This window comes from Platalea leucorodia (genome assembly GCF_965183815.1).
Source record: "Platalea leucorodia genome assembly, chromosome: 2".
In the NCBI taxonomy this organism is placed as follows: Eukaryota; Metazoa; Chordata; class Aves; order Pelecaniformes; family Threskiornithidae; genus Platalea; species Platalea leucorodia.
The window spans coordinates 97,575,618-97,600,639 of NC_138824.1; the positions used below are offsets into that span (position 1 = coordinate 97,575,618).

General features: G+C 44.1%; 1 protein-coding gene across 1 annotated transcript in view; it reads right to left on the reverse strand.

The window, feature by feature from the left end:
• Window positions 1–21,612, reverse strand: part of BACE2 (beta-secretase 2) — a gene marked incomplete at both ends in the record, with an annotated part of 48,715 nt that extends 27,103 nt beyond the window's left edge. Inside the window, 2 exon segments of the mRNA XM_082303965.1 lie at window positions 21,138–21,542; window positions 21,544–21,612. Of these exon segments, the coding sequence (XP_082160091.1) occupies window positions 21,138–21,542; window positions 21,544–21,612 (474 nt within the window).
• Window positions 21,613–25,022: the final 3,410 nt, after the last annotated feature.

Consider the following 25,022-nt stretch of genomic DNA (forward strand, 5'->3'; position numbering starts at 1 on the left):
CAGATCAGGTTCCTCACCTACAGTTACAAAAAAAAAAAAAAAAAAAAAAATTAGCAATCTGCCATATCAGACCGCTACTTGAAAACAGATAGTAGGAGCAGATACTAGAAAAGGGCAATTGCCTCCTTTGGTGACAGTGTGGTCTCAGATTGGCTTAAAATGATTTTGAAATTATGCCCTAGGCAATAGGGGACAACTGCTCCCCAGAAAAATATTAAGGAATTAGGAATTTTCCTGTAGGAGGGAGTGAGACATGAGGACTGGGTTGCCCATGGTTTAAAGCCAGCTCGAACCAGCCACTTTGGTAGTCCTCATCACCCCTTAAGACGTGAGGTAGCTAGGGATTTAGCACTGAAAGTGGACATAGGAAGGGTAAGAGAGAAAGAGAGGGGAAACAAGTTTAGTGTTGACAAAGGAAGTGTAGAAACAGGGCTGAGCTCAGAAAGGAGAGTAAAAACAAAGGACAATAAAGCATTTGGAGAAGATAAACTTATCAAAGAAGGATTCAGCATAAGACTGAGCATAGACAAAAAAAAGTGTGAGTCGATGTTCAAAAACATCTTTGGTTTGCACATGGAGGGGGAGGGAGGAGATGGTGACCCCTGTTTTACCTAGTTAATATAGTATGGGGCTGAGGAGCTCTGAAATTAAAACATGAACACAAAATCAACTAGTAATCCTGGGACTCTCTTCTGAACTGCACGCACACTCTGTCATTGGTATTTCCAGTCCTAATCATGCAAAAATTTTAAGACTAAAAAGAAACAAACCCGCAACCTTAGTCAAGTGCCTCACTGCATCCCAGATTTTAGATTAAGAGGACACAATATATTAAAATTTATTTTGCAACCACATGAGCTAGGCACAGACATTTAAAAACAAAAGGACATCTACAAGTTCACCTGGCTGCAGGAGCTGAGGCTTTAAAAGAAAATAAGAACCTCTGAGCCATGGCTTGCAATAAAATCCAAAGTTTGCTACATACTTTATTTCAATGATATCAAAAGCCTAACATTTTGTCAACCACCTAACAAAGTAAGAACTGTTCATTTTTTCCCCCCTCTCTGGGATAGAAATCATATTAAAAATAAATAACAAAGAGCAGCTACAATGTGTGCATCTATCAGGACCAACAAAAGTTGCCTCAAAGGGGTGCTGCAGTGCTTAAATTAATTAGCCTTTCCGAGGCAGACTGCGATGCTTGAGTAATGGGCACTATACATCAGCTGCATAAATACATGTAGGTGTTGCCCTAGCTTCAGTAATATGCATGACACCATACACGGAGGAGGACTTGGAAGAAAAAAGAAAAAAAAAAAAACACAACCACAAACAAAAACCCAATCACTAAATATGACATATATGAAAGATATTTTACCCCCACACCTTAAATACAATGTTATCATCACAGAATTCACAAATCACTGAAGAAAAGGGCAAATTTACTACCCACAGTATGGAGCAAATCAACATTTTCAAAAGAAAATAGATATCCCCCACAAAAAAAAAAAAAAAAGAAAATACAAAGCTGGCTAACCATGCAAGTGCCAGCCCACTTGGACACAGCAGCATTCACATGACAGATCGCTATTGAGGCTGACATTCTCTATCCGCATGTTTGTGCATAATGAGATGCAGGCGGCCAGGGCAGACACTGATTTATTGTAGTCCTCACAATAGCGCCAGTGATTAGCAGCTCATTTTGGGGTGGGTATAACTTACTGAGTTCTCTTTCTCTCCTGGCTACCCTTTGGGTTTGAATTTTCTTTAGTGCCTTCATGTCTCATTAAGAACCACTTTCATGTTGTCACCACTGGAGCCTACTTTATTCCATACTGCCTGCTGCTGGTTTAATGGTGCTGCTGGGGTAGATTCAGGCAAGATCTGGTGAGTCACAGGGTGGCAGCCAAAGGAGCTATGGTCCAGGGCTGCCAAACTTCCTCACTTTGCTCACTCCCCTGCCACCGCATTGTGCCGCCGGGCTTACTAACGAAAACTGAGAGCAACAGCACCTCACTTGATTCACTGAGCTATGCACTGTGACAGCTGGAGAGCGGTCATACCTCTCTGTGCCATTACCTTTCTGCCACAGAGACAGAAGACCCTGATGCTGAGGCAGAGCCACCAGCGGTGGTAGCATCCCCTCCAACTGCCTCCTCATGAAGCCCCAGAGATGGTGAATCAGGGCTCTCGTGGGCAGGCGGAGCAGGTTCCTTGGGTTTATTAAGGCCACCTCGAGTGAATCACTTCCTGTCACTGAGAGCTGATTATTTAGTGATCACCCTGTATTGTCAGAAAGTGTCAGATGAAGTCAGATTTTGCAAAAGCTAAGGTCGGAGAGAAACGGCTGAATGAGGCTATGGAGGAAAAACTGCCCAAAGACTGCTGACGGATCACGTGCCCAGCATTAAAAAAAATGAAAGACTACTTTCCTTTCACTTTTGGAGGCACAGAAGGAAAGCTTTGGGTTTTTTTTTTATTGTGTCTTCCAAGTTCAATTTCAGGCCTATATAGCAGAAAGCAGACAGCAAATGGAAAAGACCATTTTTTTTTTCCCCCAAAGGTCACCTTTACCACAGCCGTGGGACATAAAATCTGCACCTCGTACCATACCTGCAGATTGTTTTGCTGGATGCATTTCCTATATGGAAATAGCATGAATATTAATAAGAAGTTCATAAAGATCCACAGCTATAGAGTAAGCAAGATAGTAACATTCACCTCTGCCATGACAAACTTACAGAGGAAATCTTACACCCTATCTATATGCCATTAAGTTGTGCTTATAAAAAGAAACAAATCCAAAACTGTTTACTGAAAGTTAGGTACATTGGAAGCAGAAGCCTCCTTAGGCCATGCATTTTATATATTTTCTACTCTGAAGGGGTAAAGACACTGAAAAAAACCCAGTCATAATGATTTATTTCAACTGGAAGTCAAACACATTGTCAATACTTCAAGGATCCCTCAAACTTTCCAGTGCTTGATTTAGCGCCAACATCAAATAGCACTTACTGTATGCTATCCTGCTTCAATAATTTAACTTACCACTATGTTTTTAATATTTTTAAGCTTTCAATTGCTGAACATTGTTGTATTTTGATATCAGAAAAAAAAATTGTCTATTGATCTGTCATCTTTTTTCATTCAGCAAAGCTTCATCTGTCTGTGGTTCAGGCACCTGCCCTATCTGTTACAGCAAGTGGCGTCAATACGACGTCATCAACACTGGGCATTATCTATGCCTCATTTAACTGCCTGGTGAACAGCAATTTGCAGTTATCCCACCATGCATTCAGAAAGTGACTTCCTTCACGTTTTCAAGGAAAAGTGATAAAATGTAGCAATCATTCAATTTTTGTTGCATAGACATTGCTAGCATGCTCTAGCAGGGACAGACCTTGCCTCTGTCCTGATCTACTCAGACTTCATCTAAGTTTCTCTTTCCTGTTTTAGTTTGAGGTTGGGAGTTTTTGGTAACTTTCAGAAAAATATACAAAACAAATCCCACGCGCTACAAGTGCGTAATGCATTTCTTTGAAGCAGCTCTCTGCGTGATTTAGCATACACAGCCTTTTCCAAGTATGGAGTCCTAGAGCTTGCATGCAACCCTGTCGCGCTGTTGCTTTTGATGTGATTCCCTGTGTAATCCACACTGAGCTAGTGATAATCTTCATCCCCATCAAAAGACTGGCCCATGGAAAAATCCACCGTAATTTTTTTTCTAAGTTAGCGGGCCTGATCCTTTTAGGTCAAGCAATAAAAGTTTCGCCACTGGTCAGAAGAAACCAGACTGAAAAAAATGTATTTGGCTTTTCATCCCTGCTTCATCTGAAGCATGGGTGGGGGGTGGGAAGGAATAATATTTGCACAGATAGAGCCATAAATATAATAATCAATCTCATTCAGCCTTACATTTACTCTGGGGTTCAGTCAAAGTCTTAATGATAGGCAATTCATAGTTTCCACCGCACAAGCCAGCAGACCAAAGAAGCTGGCTCCGTAAGAGTTTGTGATGAAAACTACAAGCGATCATGCCTTCTCTGGGATTTTAACTTCACCCAAGGGCGCCCCTTTCCCCTTCTCTCCCATCCCCAATAAACAGAGCGACCATTCCACACCACTAACATTCGTATGCCGTTCAAAATCTTGTCCTGCTGTGCCTTCATGGTTTCTCCCACGCACACACTTAAAATAGGGCTTATAGTCCTACTCTGCTTGATGGAGTATGCCACACAGAGAACTATCACAAAGTAAAAATGTTTTTTTGTCCACATGTAGAGACTATAAATAGGAAGCATCCCAGTACCGGCTCATGAGCTCTTACCACACATCACGATGTACTGGCTTAGTAGAAATCCACCCCATCTAACAACCCCTGAACTTGTAACATCTCTTAACTCCCTCTCTTTCTTACTTTGTCCCACACATAACAAACCCTACAGAAAATAATTTGCTAGACAGTACTTAAAAAAAGGTGCAAAGAAGTGCTATGTTTCTTGTTAGGGATTAGCAGCTAGAAATCATTTGGGTAACAGCTCTTCTTTTTCATGCTGGTTAATAGATAGGAAAATTAGTTGCCAATTTAAATACTGCCTCATTTAACACAACGATTCCTAATTACATTATCAGTTCATCTGGCAAGAATTGCTTACAACCATCATGCAAAAAAGAAAACACACTAGCAACTATACGCTGTGTTTGCCCACAGTTATTACGTGTTATTGGCACAGACTGTCAGTCAGGTTATTTCAGCAATTTGTTTCTACAAATTAATAATGTTACAATATACAGCGGCTTTTTAAGCACAGAATTACTGTATGCTTTTTTTCCTGTGTTACTTGGAATTAGCATTTATGGCCTACTTTCTAATAAACAAATTCAGAAGACTAGGCTTTAATACAGATTCTTCATCTGTTCCTCTTAAAATACAGAAATAAAACCTAATTAAAAGATGAGTTAGAGGAATCCTTGGAAGCATGTCTAGATGCAGAGGCGTGCAAAGTTAGATATAAACTGAAAAAGCCTCCACGACACATTTCTGCTTGCAGAATAACACATATTTTGCTGAACAGGTAAGACTGAAACTGAAAAGGGGCAAGTTTGTCGATCTGTACAACAGAGCAGCACACTGCCCCTGAACACTGGGGCAGGGACGGGACTCCTGTTTTTCATTACTTGTAAGTGATCCCTGGGCTGGAGCAGCCCAGTCTTCATCGCTCTGCAGCAATTCACCTAGGGGTGGCCACAGAATTACAGGCTGGCTGAGGTTGGAAGGGACTTCTGGAGGTCATCTGGTCCAACCCCCTGCTCAAGCAGGGCCACCTAGAGCCAGGTGCCCAGGACCATACCAAGACAGCTTTTGAATATCTCCAAGCATGGAGACCCTACAACCTCCCTGGGCAACCTGTGCCAGTGCTCAGTCACCCTCACAGTAAAAAAAGTGTTTTGTCTTATGTTTAGAGGGAACCTCCTGTGTTTCAGTTTGTGCCCACTGCATCTAGTCTTGTCACTGGGCACCTCTGAAAAGATCCTGGCTCTGTCCTCTTTGCATGCTCCCTTCAGGTATTTATATACATTGATGAGATCCCCCCGAGCTGTCTCTTCTCCAGCCTGAGCAATCACAGCGCTCTCAGCCTTTCCTCATGTGAGAGATGCTCCAGTCTCTTGAATGTCTTCATGACCCTTTGCTGGACTCTCTCCAGTATGTCCATGTCTCTCTTTTACTGGTGAGACCAGAGCTGGACACAGCACTCTAGGTGCAGCCTCACCAGTGCCGAATAGAGGAATCCAGAAAACAACTCAGCTTTTTGGCCGACAGCTGCACAGCCACTGGTGACGACAGAGAAACACCCCACCCAGAGCCAAACGACTCTCTGCAGCTTGGACTGTATCAATCTTCATCTTCGAGGAGGAGGAGGAGGAGGAAGGGGGCAAGCCCACATGTTATGCTGAGTCCTGGAGGAGAAGTATATCCTGTGGTGCCCTGAGGGAGGTCACCTCACCAGAGAAAACAGACCTATCTGCTACTACCTCCAAAAAAACGTCCCCCTGTAGTTGTCAGAAGGGTTTAACCATGCAGCCAAGAGAGGCGGTGTGAGAAAAAAAATGGAAAGGAGATTAATGATTTTCTAATGCCGTTTGTTCAGCAGGTGGTGCCCACGTTTCACTGCAAGGTCACACTGGGGACGCAGAGGAAGGTGATTTATTGCAGCACGTAAGCTTGGCCAAAACAGGAAGTCAAGTGTATCACTAAAGATAATTCCTACTTTTGCAACGGCAGAAGCTTGTCACAGAAACTGCAGTGTGTTCGTAGGTTGTGGGGTAAGCAGGAGAACAAATGGCAAATGGAAGCTCTTCAGGGCTGCAGCAGATCAAGCCCAGCAGAGCCTGTTTGGCATTTGCTGTCATTCCCCTCACCACATTCCCAGCTGGTGTCAGGACCTGGGATTTGACCCCATATCTATACTACCTTTACATTCACTCTCTCCTCCAGCCACCTAAAACAGTCAGCTACCCCTGGGACACTGTCACACCTGTGCTGGGCCCAGTAGAAGACCAAGACCCTTTTGCCCTCAGTCTTTTCATGATCTGCACTGCTAGACTGGGAGGAATACTTTATTATTTTATTTTTCTCTCTGAAAAGCAATAATCTCTTTCTTTGCCAGAAGATTACAAAGTACTATCTGGATTAACCAATCTATCCATGCTTAAGAGCACTGCGTGCTTCTGTAGTTGAGATTTGTATTAAAAACACAAATGCTAAAATGACGGATTGCTCTGAAGTATAAACTCGCTAAACTAAATTGTGAGTTGAAATATGAGCATCTGACTCTGGGACTGATGAATAGTCATTTTGAAAAGAAATATTACAGGAAGTGCTTTATATATATTATCATTTTGACAATAAGGGAAGGCTATTATGGTTTAAAGACAAAAAAAAAGTAGTCAGCCAATCAATCCTGGTAACAAAACAAAATATCTATTCTTCATTTCTGCGCTCTCCTTTCTGCCAATGCCTTCGGTTCCCTAAACATTAGCATTCTTTCTGCACATGCCGTCTCATGTGGTATCTTATTTTTCAGGCTGAAATTTATTTGGTGTGTCTAGATTTATCATACAACACATCCATCCTATTCATGCTATATGAACATGCTTTGCTGTTGAACATGAGCTATTACTTGCTTATCTTAGAGCTGTGTGAATCGTAGCAATTTTGTCTCATTGCCTTTTCAGAAAAGATTAACCTTTTTTTCCTCTTTTTTTTTTTTTTCCCCAGATACAAATCCCTCTCCCATATCACACCCTACAGCTGACAAAGAACATAGGTGTGTGAAGCAACCCTCTCATTCAGCTAAACCAGCTACAGCTGAAGTTGCGCCCTGTTCTAGGCACTGGGTTTTAAGGAAAATCTGGACTGGTTAGAGAAAGTTCGATAACAACAATAATCTAGAGGTCCAGAAAAATCTCACCTGTAAACAATCAGTGGAAGGCTTGGACTGGTTTCAGAAGACTGAGGAAAACTGTGATAGTCTTAACAGATGTATGGTTGCCACAGAGACCCCCTGGGAGCTGCATCTTCCAGAAAAAAGGGATTGCATGTGAGCCACCTCCTATCTTTATCAACCTTTCCCAGTGTGGCCAGTAATGCATGTTAACATCAGGTAGACTGTTTGTTCTTACTAAAGCAGTACAGCACCCAAGTGCTCAAAATTTGAGTGAGGAAAATCTATATATTTTCTATATTTATACTAAACACGTTCTTGAATTGAAAGATTAATGAGTGTCTAGATAAATGGAAGATTAAAAAAAACCCCACAAACACCCTGAAATTCAAGAATGAATGCAGGAGACATCAGTTATTTGCACTTAAGTACAGACAGAGCACTTGTTAAATCTGAGAGCATGTTTCCACCTGTTAGTAGGTGTATAGGAATTAAATCCATCAATTTTCTGCTAATTACAGTACAGCACTGACGAGACAAAGGAGACTGTAAGCCAAATGCCACTGGGACCAACTCTCACGTCTAACTGCAAGACTCACGAGGAATCCCCATGCCCACGCAGCCTTGGTTTAGAGACGGGCTATGTCTATGCTCTGTGCTGCATCTAAATTAGTAAGCATCTCATCCAGAGCTCACTCTTCCATCCCCAGAGAACATGGTGGCCAAAGGTATTGGAGAGACAGCTATTAATTCAATAATTCAACAACTAAAAAGAAACTGAAGAAATGCCTGAAGTCTGTCTCGGCCACCAGCCTGACTCTCGGAGATGCACTTGTGAATGCCATTACAGATTTCATAGTCACTTTCTCAACCTAAACCTCTTTCTTGCTTTGAAACCACCAAGTGAGCACTGCTGGGCACAGCTCGGCAGGATTTTGAACTCTTTGGAGCAATGGCCAGCCACATCAGATGGCTGCTAGTCCACAGAGCTATGGGCGCTGCAGGAGGACCTGAAGAGAGGGACACCTTCCAGCTGCATAGTAAATAGGAGGGCAGCGAAGTTGGACGAAGGGCTCCACAGCTGTATTTCACAATGCAGGGGAACACACACCACCAGCCAGCAAAAAAGGCTTTTGCTGTGCCTAGGCAGCTTCCTCAGCAAGCCTCTATGCACTTGTACCCTTGCGCTCAACCACAGCCTGTCCCGCTTCATTCCTGAAGAAAACCACTGTCAAATTTTTTCAGTTGACCTAAAGCTAAACCTTCTCTGTAAAAAAAGACAAGCACCTCACTGAAAAACAAACAACCATCCACCTCAAGTGTCTTAGGTTAAATGTCTGCTACGTCTGTTCCGTTTACCACTACTACTTAGGGCATGACACTTCTAAAAAACATAGTCTTACAGCAAACAATTTTAGAGGATTTTTTTTTAGGGGGGCGGGGGGAAGAGGAGGAAAGGACTCATCATGCTAATACACTACCTTTCATAATACAATATCCAAGGAGGTCTTTTTGCCCTTTTTTTTTTTTTTTTTAAGGAAATGAAATCAGTAAGCCTACGTTAATGTATTATACCCAGTGAATGATTACAGTTAGAAGCTGCATACAGTTCAGAATTTCAATTTTCTGAGGCTTTTGCTCTCCAAAATTAGCTTCCAATTTATTTTGTCAGGTCGCACTTTTCTTTACCTCTGTTGTTCATTAGACTCAGAGAAACTGCTGTCTGAAAAAAAAATAAAAGAAAAAGGTATTTTTAGTTGTTCTTCTCTACCTAGCCCCACAAGTCCTACATGATAAAAAAAAGTTTGTTTTGAAACTAAAGCAACAACCCTCCAACTGCAGTATCTGTTAGACTGAAACAGTTTTACACATTTGCACAGAGCCAAGCTATACTAAGTAAACTCAAGAAGGCTTGAACTGACTAACCTCTAAACCTTCCTCATGCTGTACCAACTTCTGCACCATGAGTCACTGCCCATGTTTACTGTGCCATTTGGAAATACCAGAATTAATCAAGGGCCACGTTTCAAACTTCAACATAGACTACAAAACCCATTCCTAATGCTCTTGAGCGTAGGCAAGGAGGTATCTGTAACCTCACCAGTGCTGTTATTTTTTCTAAAATCTCCCTTTTGTCAAAGCCACCACAGTACCCTTGCCCTTCAGTAGCGGGCAGAAGCTCCTCAGGAGAGATTCAGTCTCGCTCCTGTATTTCTGCCTCCGTTAAAAGGTCTCTCCCTCACACCAAAGATCTGAACTTCAATCTCAAGTTTAAATAAACAGCTGGATTTCAAATTGCACTGCAGATATGAAACCAAGTGCCAAACCTGCTCCTGCAAGATTTAAGAAGCTTTTGAAAGCAGCAATTAACTTTGAAAAAGGCTACACTTTGGAGACAGGTAGGAAGAAAAAGAAATTTGCAGGACAGCAGTGAGAGAAATCAGTATTCTGAGAGGGCTGCACGGCGGGTCTGATCTCTTCCCTCTCCTCCCCCCATCAACGTGCCCTCATAGCGACATGATTCTTTTCAGGTTTTTTTCCCCCTCCTCTGTCGAGATGTTAGTTTTGGAGATGGGTGTTTGTTAGCAAAGGTTTTTCAAAGCCTGGAGAGCTGCGAGAAGGAGAGGTGAAGGCAGAACACTCCTGACACATCAGGTCTACCTGTTCTCACCAGAACAGGCTGTTCCCAGCGGCGCTGCTGTAACCACACAGTGGGGCCGCTCATTAGAACATCCTTCTAGCTGTGCTTACTGCCTGCTTTCAGGAAGGACTTGCTTATGGTTTTTCAGTGCTTTTCTTCAAGAAGGACACTGAATGCTTTTATGATATTTTCCAGCTATTCCTCTAAAACACAATAACAAAACCAAAGTGGATAAGCATAATTTTTCTTGTTTTTTTTCTACCCATACAGTGCAATGGTGAAATGACAGGTCTTCCCAAAACTCGAAAGCCAACAGACATGATTACATGGGAACCCGCACCTTGCTGCTTAAGTCAAGTTCATGGCTGTGAAAGCAGCCTCTCCCTCCTGGAGGCCAGGAAACTACCGACAATCCCACGTTCATGTGCTGGGATCCCTGGGTTAGCCAAGATTGTTGGACATGGAGAGGTAAATAAATTAGCACACACCTTGGAAAACCAACTATAAACTCCCTGTCAAGGCATGACTTCTGCTAAAAAAAATGCCACAACTTGTTCTTCAGAACTGGACTTGCAGCACTGCCAGATTTTGTTTAACATATAAGAGCTGCTACAGTATTTCTTATCGCCAAACTGGCATGTTTCAGCCAAGGGAGCTGAAAAGACCAGTCCATGCATTTACCCACCCTTTAACTCTCTTGAACTACCTCTTCCCCATCTGCCATAGCAGCTCCCACCCCCGTTCCTCCTTTTCTGCCCAGAAACAGCCACAATCACATAGTTTCACACACCTACTGAGTTGCTGCTATATGGACAGCAAAGCAACACGACTGGATCGGCTGCTGCAGGCAAGGGGATGGAGGGAAGAGATCAGGGGGGAAAAAAAAAAAAAAGCAAGTCCAGCTATGTCAAGCACAAGGACTGGAATTTGGTTATTCTGATTGTATTCCCTGCTAGAAAAGCTGTGCCACATCTCTGGGGAAAGGTGTAGGGTCAGGCAGCTGCCCACTGGTCCGTGCCATCTTAAGTGGCCACAGGAATGTACGCAGGCGGCCCCAGGTCTCAGAGCACAAACAAGGTGATGCAACTCCAGTGTTTTTATTTCCCTGGTAATTAATAAAGGGAATACAACAGACAGAATGCTTTTGCTCCCCATTCCACTGACCTATTTAGGATATTACCAAAGAGCGGAATTTGATTGTCATCATGGGTATTTCTTGGAATTATACAGAGGAGTTCAAAGGCACACACAGAAAGCAGCTTTCTACACCATAATACCAGGAAGGACTACTTGAGCGATGGGGAAAGAAAAAAAACAACCAAAAAACCCCAACTGTTAAGCAATGTCACAATAATGTGCTTGATTTATTAAAAATAAGAACAATATTTTTTATTCATATTTATTCTAACATTTTTACTTAAAAATTTGGCAGGGCAATTTAAGAGGCAGATTTGATTCTCAAGTGAAATGAGATATGATTTTTTTAAAATTCCTTTTTTTTTTTTTTTTTTTTTTTAAAGCAGCGGTGTTCCTCCCCTGCTATTGGACTCTATTATTTCTCTCTCGCCTTCTCAAACATGCACACTTTACTCTTTACCCTGGCTAATACTGTAGAGGCAGCAGCTCTGGGAAATGAACTAGCTTCGCCTGTGGCTCATACATCATTGCAATTGTTAACCAAGTTCCACTATAAAAATCTTTATTACACAGGAGAACACGGAGGCGTGCAGGAACACAGCTTTATTTCCAGATACTAGGTTGAGTTTGTAGGGCAGGAAGTTAAAAGACTTTTTTATGCTCTCAAATTGACAAAGTCTGCTACTATGCACAGCAACATCATGCAGAAGACAGCTTCCCACTGCCCATTCCTCCAAATATCAACCTGAATATAGGAGTAAGCTATCTCCTACTTCAGCCAGGGGTTACAACCCATCATGTGATGACGGTACTTCAGGTCCTACAGCAGCCCAGGGCTCCAACGTATGCACTACGAGGAAGGCAGCAAGTCCAGCCACATTGCTGCCTACATGCTGGAGCTGATGGTGCTCAGGACACTGGAAGTGTGGAAGTTCACCCACCAGCAACAGCAAACAGTGTCACGCACACCTGCCATGCAGCAAGTTTCCAAACCTGAACAAAAATGCGCAGATAGTATCACTAGTATTTGGTCACTTGCCAAGAAGTGGTTAACCTGAAAGCTCAGTGAGTGCAAATGAAAGTTAACTTTAGCTGGAACATGTAACACACACCAGCATTCATGACTACAGCTGCTGAGAAATTTTCTGAACTTTCTTTTTCTTCCCATACATTATTTATCTCAGCAGTCCAAATGCAAAAATCTGGCACTTTGGATCATGCGAAATGTTTGTGTTATTCCCTGAAGGACTTTGCATCCGTGAAGTAATGAGAAGATTATTCTGTGACAGATAAACTGAAGCACTGTGACTGCATCAGATGTTCTCTTGCTACAGCACTTCTCAGACTTTTTGAAAGTGTGACCACCTTTGGACTCCTCTGTCTTATCTGCAACCTGAGAATCACCAAGAAGAAAAACGAATGAATTAACTAAAAATCTCTTCAGTCACAGAAAAACATCAGTAGGACTGATGAATCATTTTCTGACATGCCTCACATTTCACTCTTACTCGTAGCAGACATCTACTAGACAGCAGAGTGAATGAAAGCATAGGTCTTTCCATATGACGCTTAAGCAGCATGGTAATATTGCCCTGAAGACCTTCCAAATTGGCATAACATGCTCTGTCTTGAAAAGACATTACAACTGTTAATTTCTTATGCCACAAACACTGACAGTCAAGGCTTCTGTATCAACAGGTATTGTAACGGAATTTCAGAAGTAAAGTTTCCAATTCGGTAGAAAAAAATGAGAGGAAAAAACCTCCCTCAAGATTTCGCAAAGGCACAATTTCAAAAATAGATATGAAGCCTGCAGTTGAAATAGACACCCTAGTATATTATTTTCTATGCCAAAACTATTGCTGCCAAAGCCAATCTTCAAAATTTACCTTCTGCTGACCTGATGTATTTTTTTCTTCCCTAATACCACAATAAAATTTTCAAGGGGGGACACACAGGATCCAACCTTCCATACGATGGCTTAACAGATAAGCTTTTTGTTTCTGTAGAAGCCCCAAATGGCTGATCTTCTCTGGTGTGAAGCTTCCTGTGGTAGCAAAGTAAGAAACAGAGCAGGCCTGGGTGGGTGAGAAAATTCTCACATCTGGCCTTGACGTGAGCCTGAGCACAAGCTGCAGCACTGCGGCGCGCTCCGAGGTGCTCATCTATGGATCACTCTCGCAGGCAGATCCACAAACAAATATCAAGGAATTATCTGAGAGACGGCTGCCAAAAGGAGCCGATTACTGTTTCCCTGTCAAATGGCAGGAGCTGGCCTTTAATGCAAGAAGGCTTCCGCTCCCTCCCTCAAATGGAGAGGTGACTCTCAGTTCTTGAGTTGTCATCTTTTTTCTTTAAAAAAAAAAAACAAAAAAAAATCTAATGGGAAAAAGTAGTGCTATCAAGCAGTTTTAGATCTCTAGGAATAGATTCATTTGTGTCTTTAAGGAGGAGAAGCTTACCAAGTGTTACTGCAGTGTTAATACCTTTCCTCTTTTAAAATAAAACCAGACTAGCAATGACTTTGAGACATTTTCCCTAAACACATGCAGTCTAGCTTAACAGCAGTTTTTGCTAGTAAGTAGGTACAAAAATAAACCAGCCATAAAGCTAAATAAAATCAACTAATTTTAGTACTCACAAGCTGAGCAAAGAGGACAAAATCTACCAGTAATTTATTTTTCACAATTTCAAATTATTAGTAAGCAGTGGTGAGGGGAAAAAAGGATTGTAGAGTGCAATTACTGTCTTAACAGATTCCCTTCAAAAGACCCTTTTAATTATGACATGTTAATTGTATTCAATGAACTGTAATTTTCAATCAAATAAGATTTATCCTATCTAGCTAGCTTATTTTCCTCAAACTCCCTCTCTGCTGTACCCCACAGGTTTCATCTATTCGAGGAGGACTCTTACAAAACCAAAACCAAGCTCTAGAACATCTGTCCCCTGCCACCCTCCCCATAAAATACTCTTAGAAATAAAAAGGCAGTGAGAGCAGAAGAAGGAGAGACAGGCAAAAGGAAGAACACTGGAACAACTCTGCTGGAGGAGAGGGAAGGGGGGGAAAAGAGTATTATTTTATCAACCTTTGGCAAAAGAGGGAGCAAATGTTGACTCTGGGCCAAGGCTTTCTGAAGGCACGAGAGCTGGCTTTGCTACGTGATGGCCCTTGGACGAGCGCACCCAAAAGCCCATTGGACAGCCGTGCCTGGAGGAAGCCCGCTGAAAGGGCTGGGCGCGTGGGCAGTAGCAGATTCAGCGGCCAAATTTTCATCCCAAGAGGAAGAAGTTTACCAGTCTCCTCGGCGAGGCTCTTGGGCGGTTCTGGGCTGCTGCAGCCTTTGCTGTGCAAAGCATGCAGCCGCTGCCGTAGCAAAACAAAAAGAGGCAGTTGATGCAGACGTGCTCGAGCTACCTCAGGTGCTGCCAGGAGTAATGGAGCTCGCTGCATGTTGCAGAGCCACCCAGACAAGCACAGCAGATCGCTCATGAGGAGGTCCCTGTTGTCACAACTAGACTGTTACCAACCCAAGTTAGCTCATTTCTACTAGCCCGGTTCTTGAACGCCACAATCCAATCGCACGGGTGGCTGCGATGTAGGCATATGCAGAGAAGAGGAGACAGATAGTCAGCTAACTTGTTATTTTAAAACTAAGGGAGTTCATGTGCAAAAAATCGCAAATAAAATCTATTTTAGTCCTGGGCTATTTCAAGTGCTTTGAAGGACACTGAGCTAACAGATACAAATTCAAATGTAAAACTTTTGATTTTAACAGCAGTCTGGTATCTGTAGAACACGTACTGCATTTGCTTCATAAGCTCAGATCTACATAGCAAAACCAGGCTGAAAAGCAGCAAGATGTATGACGGTCCCATCAATGGCAGGAAAAAACACTTCCTTTTTCTGAAGCAGCTGAGTGCTGCCTCCTTTACTTTGAAGATGTGACCTCAAGTCCTAATCTGGGCAGAAATAGGAGCAACAAGTTCCTTCACTTATTTACACAATTTATAATTAAATCTTTATTTTACAGCGAGTAAGAAAAGGGAGAGAGGTATGTCTGATTCATACTGGAGATGCACATGTGCAAGGGTATGCCATTGCATCAGCTTTCTTTTTCAAATGTAGCTATACTTGACAATGACCAGATAATATCTCAGGTCAGACTCACTTCACCTACGGTAAGTGAGAAATTTTCAAAGATAATAAAATGTGGAGGCAATGTAATAGCTAACATGTCCTCACAGACTCATAGTCATAGGTGTCCTTCACAAAAATAAAGACCCCTGCAGGGTGTAGTAGTTTTGAAATCTGTCGTACCAGACACTGTCCCTAGAGCTCACAGCCCTCTGGTCAGAGGAGGGGAACAAAAAAGGAAAATAAACAAACAAACAAACAAAAAAACCACAACGGGGGAAAAAAAAAAAAAGATTCCTTCCTTAATAATCCCAAACATCCAGGAATTCCACATCAGCTTTCTTCTGTCTACTGGTTTGTCTTCATCACATTTCTACTCCAAATCCCAACTAATTTACTCCTTAATAACAGGCAAAATAGTTATTTGCTCACCCTCTACTTTTCCTCTTTCCAAATTTAACTGATGCTTTTGCCTTGATAGGGAATGAAATGCAAGGAGTGGTAAGAAGCGTGAACTTGACACCTATTCCCACCACCCCTGTTCCTCACAACAGATCTTCTGCCCTGACCGACCAAGATCTGAATGCATGATTGCTATGATGGGCAACCCTGGATAATAAAGCTTCCACTATTTCTCTGAAGGAGAGAAAGCACCTTTAAAGGAGCAGTTAGTGGGGCTCTAATCCAACTGAACCTAGGAGAGAAGCACATCCTGAGGAACGACCACGATGAGCCTCTTCCATTTAGCGTCACTCCGTGCATGGACATTGCAGGCACTGCAGCCCACTTGCAAACACAGCAAGGCAAAGCCTTGCTACAAAACACTAATTGTGCTATACTCTACTCAGGGCAACTGCAGTGTAATTAATATTCGTGTTTTGGGTTATTTTTATAGTACAGGCTCCACTACCTCCATGCAGTCCCTTTTGCCAGGCTAATTTTGTATGGAAGGAGGTGCCAGAATGCTAACTTGTAAAGGCACGGACCTTTCTGTCAACCCAAACCTGGTATGTTTGTTTGCTTTGTCTTTGGTCAAAAATACATTACACCCCACTGCACCACAATACATCACTATATTAGCCCTGTCTTATAACTTTCAGGTCCTTTTCCTTTTTGTTTTGCAGGCATCCAACAACCACCACTAAAATCTACCCAACTCATCATTTAATAACAGGAATATTTTGCATTTCAATAGTACTTCCATTAGAGGGATCTGGACGCATTTTGACGCTGCCACCTCAAAATACTCCACAGCACTCATCTTTGCTCCTCAACCCTTCCTTTTTTTCAGCTTTCATAAAGAGCTCAAAAATAAACACAAAAGACCCAGGTAATTATTAAAAAGAGAGAGAGAGAGAGAGAGAGACTTGAGTTGGAGCTTGCCTTCTGGTATTTGAACCTGGAAGGATCACATTTTCAAAACTTCTTGTATCTAGAAAGATGGTAAACTCCCTTTCAGCAAAATTAAGACAGCAGAGCTTAGCTTCTTAGGGAATAGCACAGCTCCAGAAATCAGGCCCTTATCACCTAATATAGCAAGACCAGCGAAGCAATGAAACAACAAGAGCCGTCGAATCTTTCCTCACAATCTTCATTCCTTCCAACACTCAGCAAATAAGAGCTATCAACAATTAAGGAAGAATGGCTGCATGTTCAGAACTTGCTAATGTGTGTGTTCATCACCTTCAAAATACCAAGCTATAAATTATAAGAGTCCATGACACACTTGAGGTGTTTAATACATATCCTTCTTTATTCTTCTTTTCTTTAATAGCTGGAAGAAATTGAAGGAGAGAGAACCTCTCACCAATTACCTGGAAACTGGAGTTCGTGTTTCGCAGTGAAGGCCATTAGACCCAACATTCAGATTGACCTTAAAACTTCAGAGCAAGTTTACAGGACAGGTTTTTGTTCACCCCCTGCACAGAACAAACTGCCATCGGGAAAACAATATACAAAACCTCTTCACGCATAGAATGAAAAATGGACACTGAAATTTCAAAAAGGAGACGTGGCATTCAGAGCACAAGTCAGATCCTATCGTGGTTTCAATACCTGCTAATCAGACTGCAGCTACGTGACTCTCAGCTCTCAGGAGGCACATGCCCTACCTCTCTTTGCAATGAAGTTGCAGGAATAACATTTACCTGGTCTCAATAAAAACACAATTTGCAAACGCAGTGGGACAGGCAGGACTACCACTACCTCATACAATGAAGACTAGCACAAGAGGCAAGATGAGGCAACAGTACTTTCTTTGCTAACATTTAATGCAGTCCAGATGGATTTCAAGAAAGCTGTGAAGAACATGGGGTGGTTTACGAGTTTGACTATTCTATTGGTCAAAAGCTCGTAGGAGAAACAAAATTAATATGAAGAGAACTGCAGTGAAGATAGCGAAAAAACCCTAAATGATCTTTGATTCAATTCCTCACAGTGCTTATAATCTCAGGGCAGGCAAAATAATAAAAGACAGAGCAAAGGAATTCCATCAGATTATTTAAAGAAATAAGAAGTAAGAACAGTGCACACAGTTCATATTGGGCTCTTGTCACCTCTTATTTAAATCTGGAATTGGAAGAAGTGCACCTATAGAGACAGGTGTAAAGCACATAATCCGTCAGAAGTAGGACACATAATAATACATCCATGAAATAAGAGACAAATACATCACACTCTTCAATACAATAGACCTTCTTTTTCACCTTTCACATAATTCTTAAGTAGATCCGCGTGTGAATGAATGAGAATTAATGGGGGTAATGACAGTTGGCACCAACCTGGTAGCTAGTCTGGTGATCTGACACAATTAGGAAGGACAGTGTATCATAAAGCCGGAAATGATCAGAAACACTTTGGCTGCAAACACTTTGCAAAACTGGATTGACTGCACTGAAGTTTCCTCTCTTGAAAATAAAATAAATTTGACTTCACACAGCTGCTCTATTTTTATATCGTCAGAACAAGTATTTCAGAACTGCCATTGTGAAACTCAGTTCTGTGCTGATCTGCTATATGACAAATCAGAATTGGAACGAAAGCCAAACAGTGTGCCTTAAATGACCTGAAAAACGATATTCTTTCGTAGTAGCTTCCTTCCAAGAATGGAAATTAAAAAAGGAAAATTTCTAAAAATGCAATTGAGCAGAAAAGCAAGCTCAGTAGTGTTGAAGTCTTTCACAAATGCTCATTCCCCATACTGGCACAGTAACTTTAAACACTTAACGCACACACTTTCAAAGTTACCAGGCACCAACACTATCGTAACTGTGACATTAAGTCTTGTGCCTCTTCTCACAACCTGCTATTTGGTCTTGGTCCACTACTGCCTTGTTTGCATTTGCCTATTCCCTCTCTGCGACACCGTTTGGAGCAGCAGCTCTACCATCCACCTTTCTGCTCCCACAGCGTGGAAGCGAAGCTGTGCTGCTCTGCAGCTCTTCTTCATTGCCAGTATCCTTCTTCCTCCTTGGCAAAACATCAGGGCAGTGTTACCCTCTGCGTGGGATCGGCAGTCCAGGGAGAGCCCTTGCTAAGGAAGGGAGTTAGCTTGCGGGAAAGTCCCATGTTGGAGGGGTGCAAGAGTAAAGGAAGGTGTCCAAGCATCCCTTTACACTGCACCTTCTAACGTGGGGCAAAGTCAGCTTGGGAGGAGCATTTAAATCAGTAAGAGACATCTCTCCTTTTCCACCTGATCACAGCCCACTCTGACTCCAGCGACTACTTGCCCAAGGAGTTTAACACGATCCCAACACCTGGAGTATCAAGGTACTTGCTTTTAGTATCAGCACTGTGAAGGATTCAAGTAGCAGTAGCCTGTAGCGGCTTTGCAGCTTTATACTATTCATTGCAAAGCAGAAAAACAACAAGTACATTTGTGATCTTTAAGTCTTCCAATTTCAGGCAGGGAATGAGATAACAAATTCAACTCCATCAAAAGTAGAGAATAAATTTTAACTGCACTCTACTGAGTCACTACACTCCAAGATCTGATTTTGGAAACACAACCTCGGTGGGCCTACTCATGAATAAAACTTCACATGTGCTAAACACCAGTGGTGGTCTTGTAAATAATTAACTTCGCAAGAACTCAGAACTAGTTCAAAATAGTGAAAGCTTTGCAACCAGATTCCGAGCTTTTTTCAGATAGAAAAAAAATCACTGAGGCAAGTTTATCTGAAACCTTACATCACATGTAATACAAGTAATACTAGCTGTTAAGCGTGTGAAGCCTCCAAGTGCACTGAGGGCAGCACACTTCTCCCTCTTAGACCTCCAGTCACATTATGAAAAGCCTGTCATATTTTTCCTTCTCCATTTCTTCCAATTTCAGAGTCCCCCTAGACATGTAAGGAGATGATATGCTTCATAATCACTTTTTCTACCTAAAATTATTTTTTTTATTTAAGACATACTGAATTGGATTATTAGTCCAATCAAATCCAGTATCTTAATTCTGGCAGAAACCAATATTGAATGTTCCCTGGAGTAATGAAGCACACACAACGCCACACTAATAGAACCAGTCAAATATGCAGCGGACCACACAGAGGAAGAATTATTTCACAGCCTCTGTGGCTATTGGGCCACACCTTGATATATCAGACCTAGCTAGCTTTTTTTTTTTTTAACTCCATTTATTGATCATAAAACAACGCCACCCTTTCTCAATACACGTATTGATCCTACAGTCATACATTTCAATTAGAGTAACGATGTGGCCAATCCTCTTACATTCAAGGAGTAAAAAAGAAAGAGTTCACAGAAGTCCAAAAACGTAACAACAGCTGCACACTCCCTTTTGGCTAGGCATTTTGGCATTCATTGGCTTTTTATTACAGAGAGGAGCTAAAGCAGAAGAATAAGGATCTTTTTTGTGTACACTGGGAACACGAGGACCTAAACTCCCGAAGCAGCCACGAAGTTCTGAGGGAAAGCCCCGAGGGCTTGCAGGAAATTAATCCCCACTCAGCTGACTAGTCATCCCCACCCGCAGCCCAGCACCGCTCCTCCTGGGATCTCATGACACAGATGAAAGAGCAACTACATTGCAAAAAAACTTCAGCAATGCTGGTGAAGGCAGATGGGGGGAGATTCAAGGAAACACGGTCTATTTTAAAACAATATTCAAAACACACACGTTCTTTGCGTTATTAATGAGAAACACACGAATTCCCCAAAGGGGCTGGTTTTGCCTAGCCATCACTTAGTTTAGTGGGAAGATTTCGAGTGATTCTCCCGGGGGCACCGGGCGGATCTATCAGTGCACCCAATCACAATGCAAAGCAGCTTAAGAAAATGAAAAAATACAAAAAGCACCCTCCGACTCTAAAACACGGACACTGCGACTGGCAGAACAACTCGCTTCGAATCAAAACGCCGTGAGACAGCCTGAAAGCGGGGACCCGCTCCGCAGGGCTTCCCCAGCGGTCACCGGGCCGGGGCAGGGCAGCCCCTCGGCGCAGGCGGCCGCTGCCCGCCGCCCGCCGCCGCTGCCCGTCGTCGCCCCGCTGCGCCCGGCGACGCCGCCGGGGCCCCGGGAGGGCGGGCGGGGACGCGCCTCCCGCCCGGCCCGCAGGAACTCGCTGCCGCCGCCGCTCCCCGGCACCGGGCACCGGCCCCGTCTTTCGGGGCTGTCGGGGGGAGGCGCCAGCACTGAGCACCGGGAGAAAGTTGCGTTTGGGCTCGGCGGCGACAGACTCCCGCCCACCGAGGAGAAGTTTGCGCCCCCCCCCCCCCCCCCGACCCAAGCCCGCAGCCCCCGGCCCGCTCGTACCGCCTGCGGCGGGGTCCCGATCAGCATCTCCAGGTAGTAGCCGCGGCCGGAGTCTCCCTGCAGATTCTCCACCATGGCTAAAAAGTTGAGGGTGCCCTCGGGATCCGAGGCCAAGGCCAAGCCGTCCGCGCCACCGAGAGGATCCTGCTGCCGGCTGCCGCTCCCCGGCCGCACCACCACCGGGGCGGGCGGCGACCCGCCGGGGGCGGCCGGGTGGGACACACGGAGCGGGAGGGAGAAGAAAGCCCGGCAGAGCCCTGCGGTGCCGGCCAGGAGGAGCAGGAGGCCGGCAGCCGCCAGCGGCGTCCCCATCCCGGCGGCAGCGCGGGGGCCGGGGGCCGCTTCCCAACTGCAGCGGCTCCGGCCGGAGGCAGCGGCCGCCTGGCTGCCAGACTGGAGCAGCCGGAGAGGGGAGGAGGAGGAGGAGGAAGAAGAAGGAGGAGGAGGGAGCGGCTTCCCCACGCCCCGGCTTCATCTCCCCCTCCCCCGAACCGAGCTCCTCCTCGCGTTTCTCCCGTACGGCCCCCGGGCAGCCGGAGCGGCCGGAGCCCCGGCTGCCCGGGGGTCGTACGGGAAAGTTGCTCCGGCCCGGTGCCCGCGGGAGAAACTTCCCAGGCTCGGCTCAGCCCAGCCCGTAGCCCCGCTAACGGAGCGTGACGGCACGGTGGGGAGAAAAGTTTCCGAAAGCCTTAAAGGGAGAGCGGCGGGGGCGAGCGGGGCTCCGGTCCTCTCCTGGTGTGGCGGCGGCTCGACCCTCACCGCCGGGGGAGCCGGGCTCTGGTTCGCCTCAGGACCCCGCGGGAGCCGGGTGGAGGAGGAGGAGGAGGAGAAGGATGAGGAGGAGGAGGAGGAGGAGGAGGAGGAGGAGGAGGAGGAGGAGGAGGAGGAGGAGGATGAGGAGGAGGAGGTGGGAGTGCGGGGCCGCTCGGGGATGCGGGTGAGTCTGCCGCACGGGTGTCCGTGTCAGCGTGTGCCTGTGGCGCGGGTGACAGCAGCCGCGTTTCGCAGCAGCGGCGTCTGGTGCGAGGAGCGGGAGTGTGTGTGTCTGTGTGGAAATTCATCTGCTGTACTAATAAAAGTGAGGCATGAAAGACGTCCGTTTATGAGGAAGCCTGCGAGGCTTTAAATGTCTTCATCATGCACAGAATTAATAACAGCAGTCAAGTGTGGCCTTTCGAAAGATGGGAACACTTAAGATGGAATTAGTCTCTACACCTCTGGAGTAATGATAGTGCCAGATAGATCATTGGATGGAGCAGATAGTCCAAAAGCCTTGAAAAATAACACTGGGCAAGTCTAAGCAGAATCACTTTGTGTTTGTTTCTGATCCTTCCCCGCCATCCTCTGTAGTAGATAAAGTTGAAAAATATCCAGCCTAAGTTGTGCACACCCTCAGTATCCCCTGGCCAATTTGCTGTCCTAGGCAACCACCTGGTCTGTCCTTGTGTGTAAATCTGCCCCAAGCTGTGTGGACTGAGATCCCTAGCCTGCCACAGTCAACAGCAAGGGCTCCCTGCCTTGAGAGAGAATAATCATCTAATCATCTGCAAAATTTCCAAGTGTTTCACAGGTATTAAATGAAGTTTCACCGGGAGGTAGACAGTAGTAGTGTTCATTCCCAGGAAGGCTGAGCAAACTATTTGCTGGAAGGGTACGCAGGTGAGGCTGTTATTCATAGCCATTGCCGGAGTTGCTTGCAGAGGATAAACCTTAAAAAGAAAATTGGAGTCCACCTGCCCTTGCTGAAGGAAAAAAGGTGTTTTCACTTTTTTTCACTTATGTTTTCAGTACTCTGGCTCTCTCTCACTTAAAATCTGGAGCCCTTGCTCTCACTTTGTAGCCCCTCTGTTAGATGAGTTCAGTGCCTCTGGTGCAGTTGAGCGGTTTCCCCTGCATCCACAGCGGAAGGTGGATGGGGTCCCTGTCCCTGCTGCCCACAGAGCTCCCCGCAGGAGGAGGAAAGTGCTGTAGTGCTCTTAACCTCACTTTACCGCAGCTGAAGAGGTGGGAAGCCTGCAAGGGGACTGGCCTGGCTGGGGGCTTGGGTAGAGGGCATAGATGAAGCTTGCGCTCAGGACGTTATTTTACTTGTGGGAAACTACACATCTTAGTAAAAGGTGAAATTGTGCAAACTGCCCCCACTGCAGGAAGCTTTCTATTTGCCTGACAAATAGGAATGTGAAATATTGCAGTCCCGATATGTCTAGTCTCACCTGCTCTAGACAGAGCTGGAAAATGCTGCTCTAGGCTGATGGCAACTGAACACCTGAGGGAGTGGCAGCGTGGCTCACACAAAGAGGTTATCTCCAGGGTGCTACAGTAATGGTTTTTCCTACTGTAGCTGGGATAGTGACAGGTTACACTGTAAGGCCTGTCTAGTCAGAGCTGAAGCTGAAGGGGAGTTAAAATGCTTAGGGCTCTTCATGGGTGGGCTGAAAACTGGAGAAATGCCCCCACCCCTTTGAAAAAGGAAATGTGAAAAGTAATCAGGAGTATAATTGAACACCCCCTCAGAGTGGTAGGGATGTATTTATAACAGTCAGCAGCTATGCACATTTTGTTTTAATTCTTTTACAGTACAGTAAGTCTTCCCCCTTGCTGCTGTTGCTAAGATACGTTACCATACTTCTGGGTAAAGCAATCCCAGTCAAAAGAAGTGTATAGTTTTCAAAGTATAGAAGATATAGCATAGCCTTCAAGTGTTGAAGAGAAAACTTGTCTTTTTTCATACTGTTTGTTAAAAGTTCTTCTTGTTCTGTTTTCCACAGACCTAGATAAGTCTCGTAGTAAACGCATATCAGACAGCTGCTGTGTATGAAATGGTATATGCATAACCTTCCTGTCCTCCCATCGCATCATCACAGCAGGGTTCGTGTTCATGCAATAGCGTGTTGTGATGTTTCTGCCTTGCCTCGTCTGCTCCTTTATTTACTTATGTCTCTGATAAGGCTTAGACTGTGCCATGTGCAGGTGAGTAGTCCCAATGCATTTATGAACAATGGCAGGAATGGGCCTTAAAAGAGCACCGTAAATAACTGCTTTTGAAAGAAGACATTATAAAGTCCTCCCAGAGAGTTGAACGAACTATATCCAAAATGTTCCTCGGAGGGGAAGTCATCTGTATGCAATGAATGCCACTACAGTCAATATGCACATTTATTTCTTTGTGTATCACACACAGAAAATAAATGAAACACTAGAAATAGACACAAGTGTAAGTGTCTGTACTGCTTGTTTTCTAGAATATTTGGAGAATCTTGTTTTCTGTATTTTTGTTATTCCAAATATGTATTCTTTGAGTAAACAATTAAAAAAAAAATCTTTAAATATCAGACCTTGTGAATAGGTCTTTTTAAAAAGTCATTTGTCTACATATAAATTTGCAGGTATATCTTGACTTTGATCCAACTCTGTATTAATTTAATTTGATGGTATTGTGATACTTTAAACCTTGAGCTACTTGACAGTGAATTAACATATGTCTCTATAACATAACCTTCCACCAGTATTTACAGAATACAGTGCATCATAAAAATGCAACAGCTCTGTGTTATGGACAAGATATATTAACTAAGTCAAAAGGGCAGTTGCTATACAGAGATGTTAAATCAGGATGGATGAGAAAACAAGCAGGAATGGAGAAGGCAGCTGAAGATGCAGAGGAAATGCTGGAGCTGATCCGAGCAGAGGAACTCTAGATGGCTAAAAAGAGATCGTCTCCTTCTAAAAGAGGAAGCTATTAGGGGACTGCTCAGACCGAAGCGGTCCTTCCTGGGCATCTGAAGAAGTTAGGCTGACCTGTGCTATCGTTGTGCAATGATAAAGGCAGATGGACACAAAATAAAGACTTCTGTTCTAAAATTGCTTTGTCTACTTTCTGTGTTC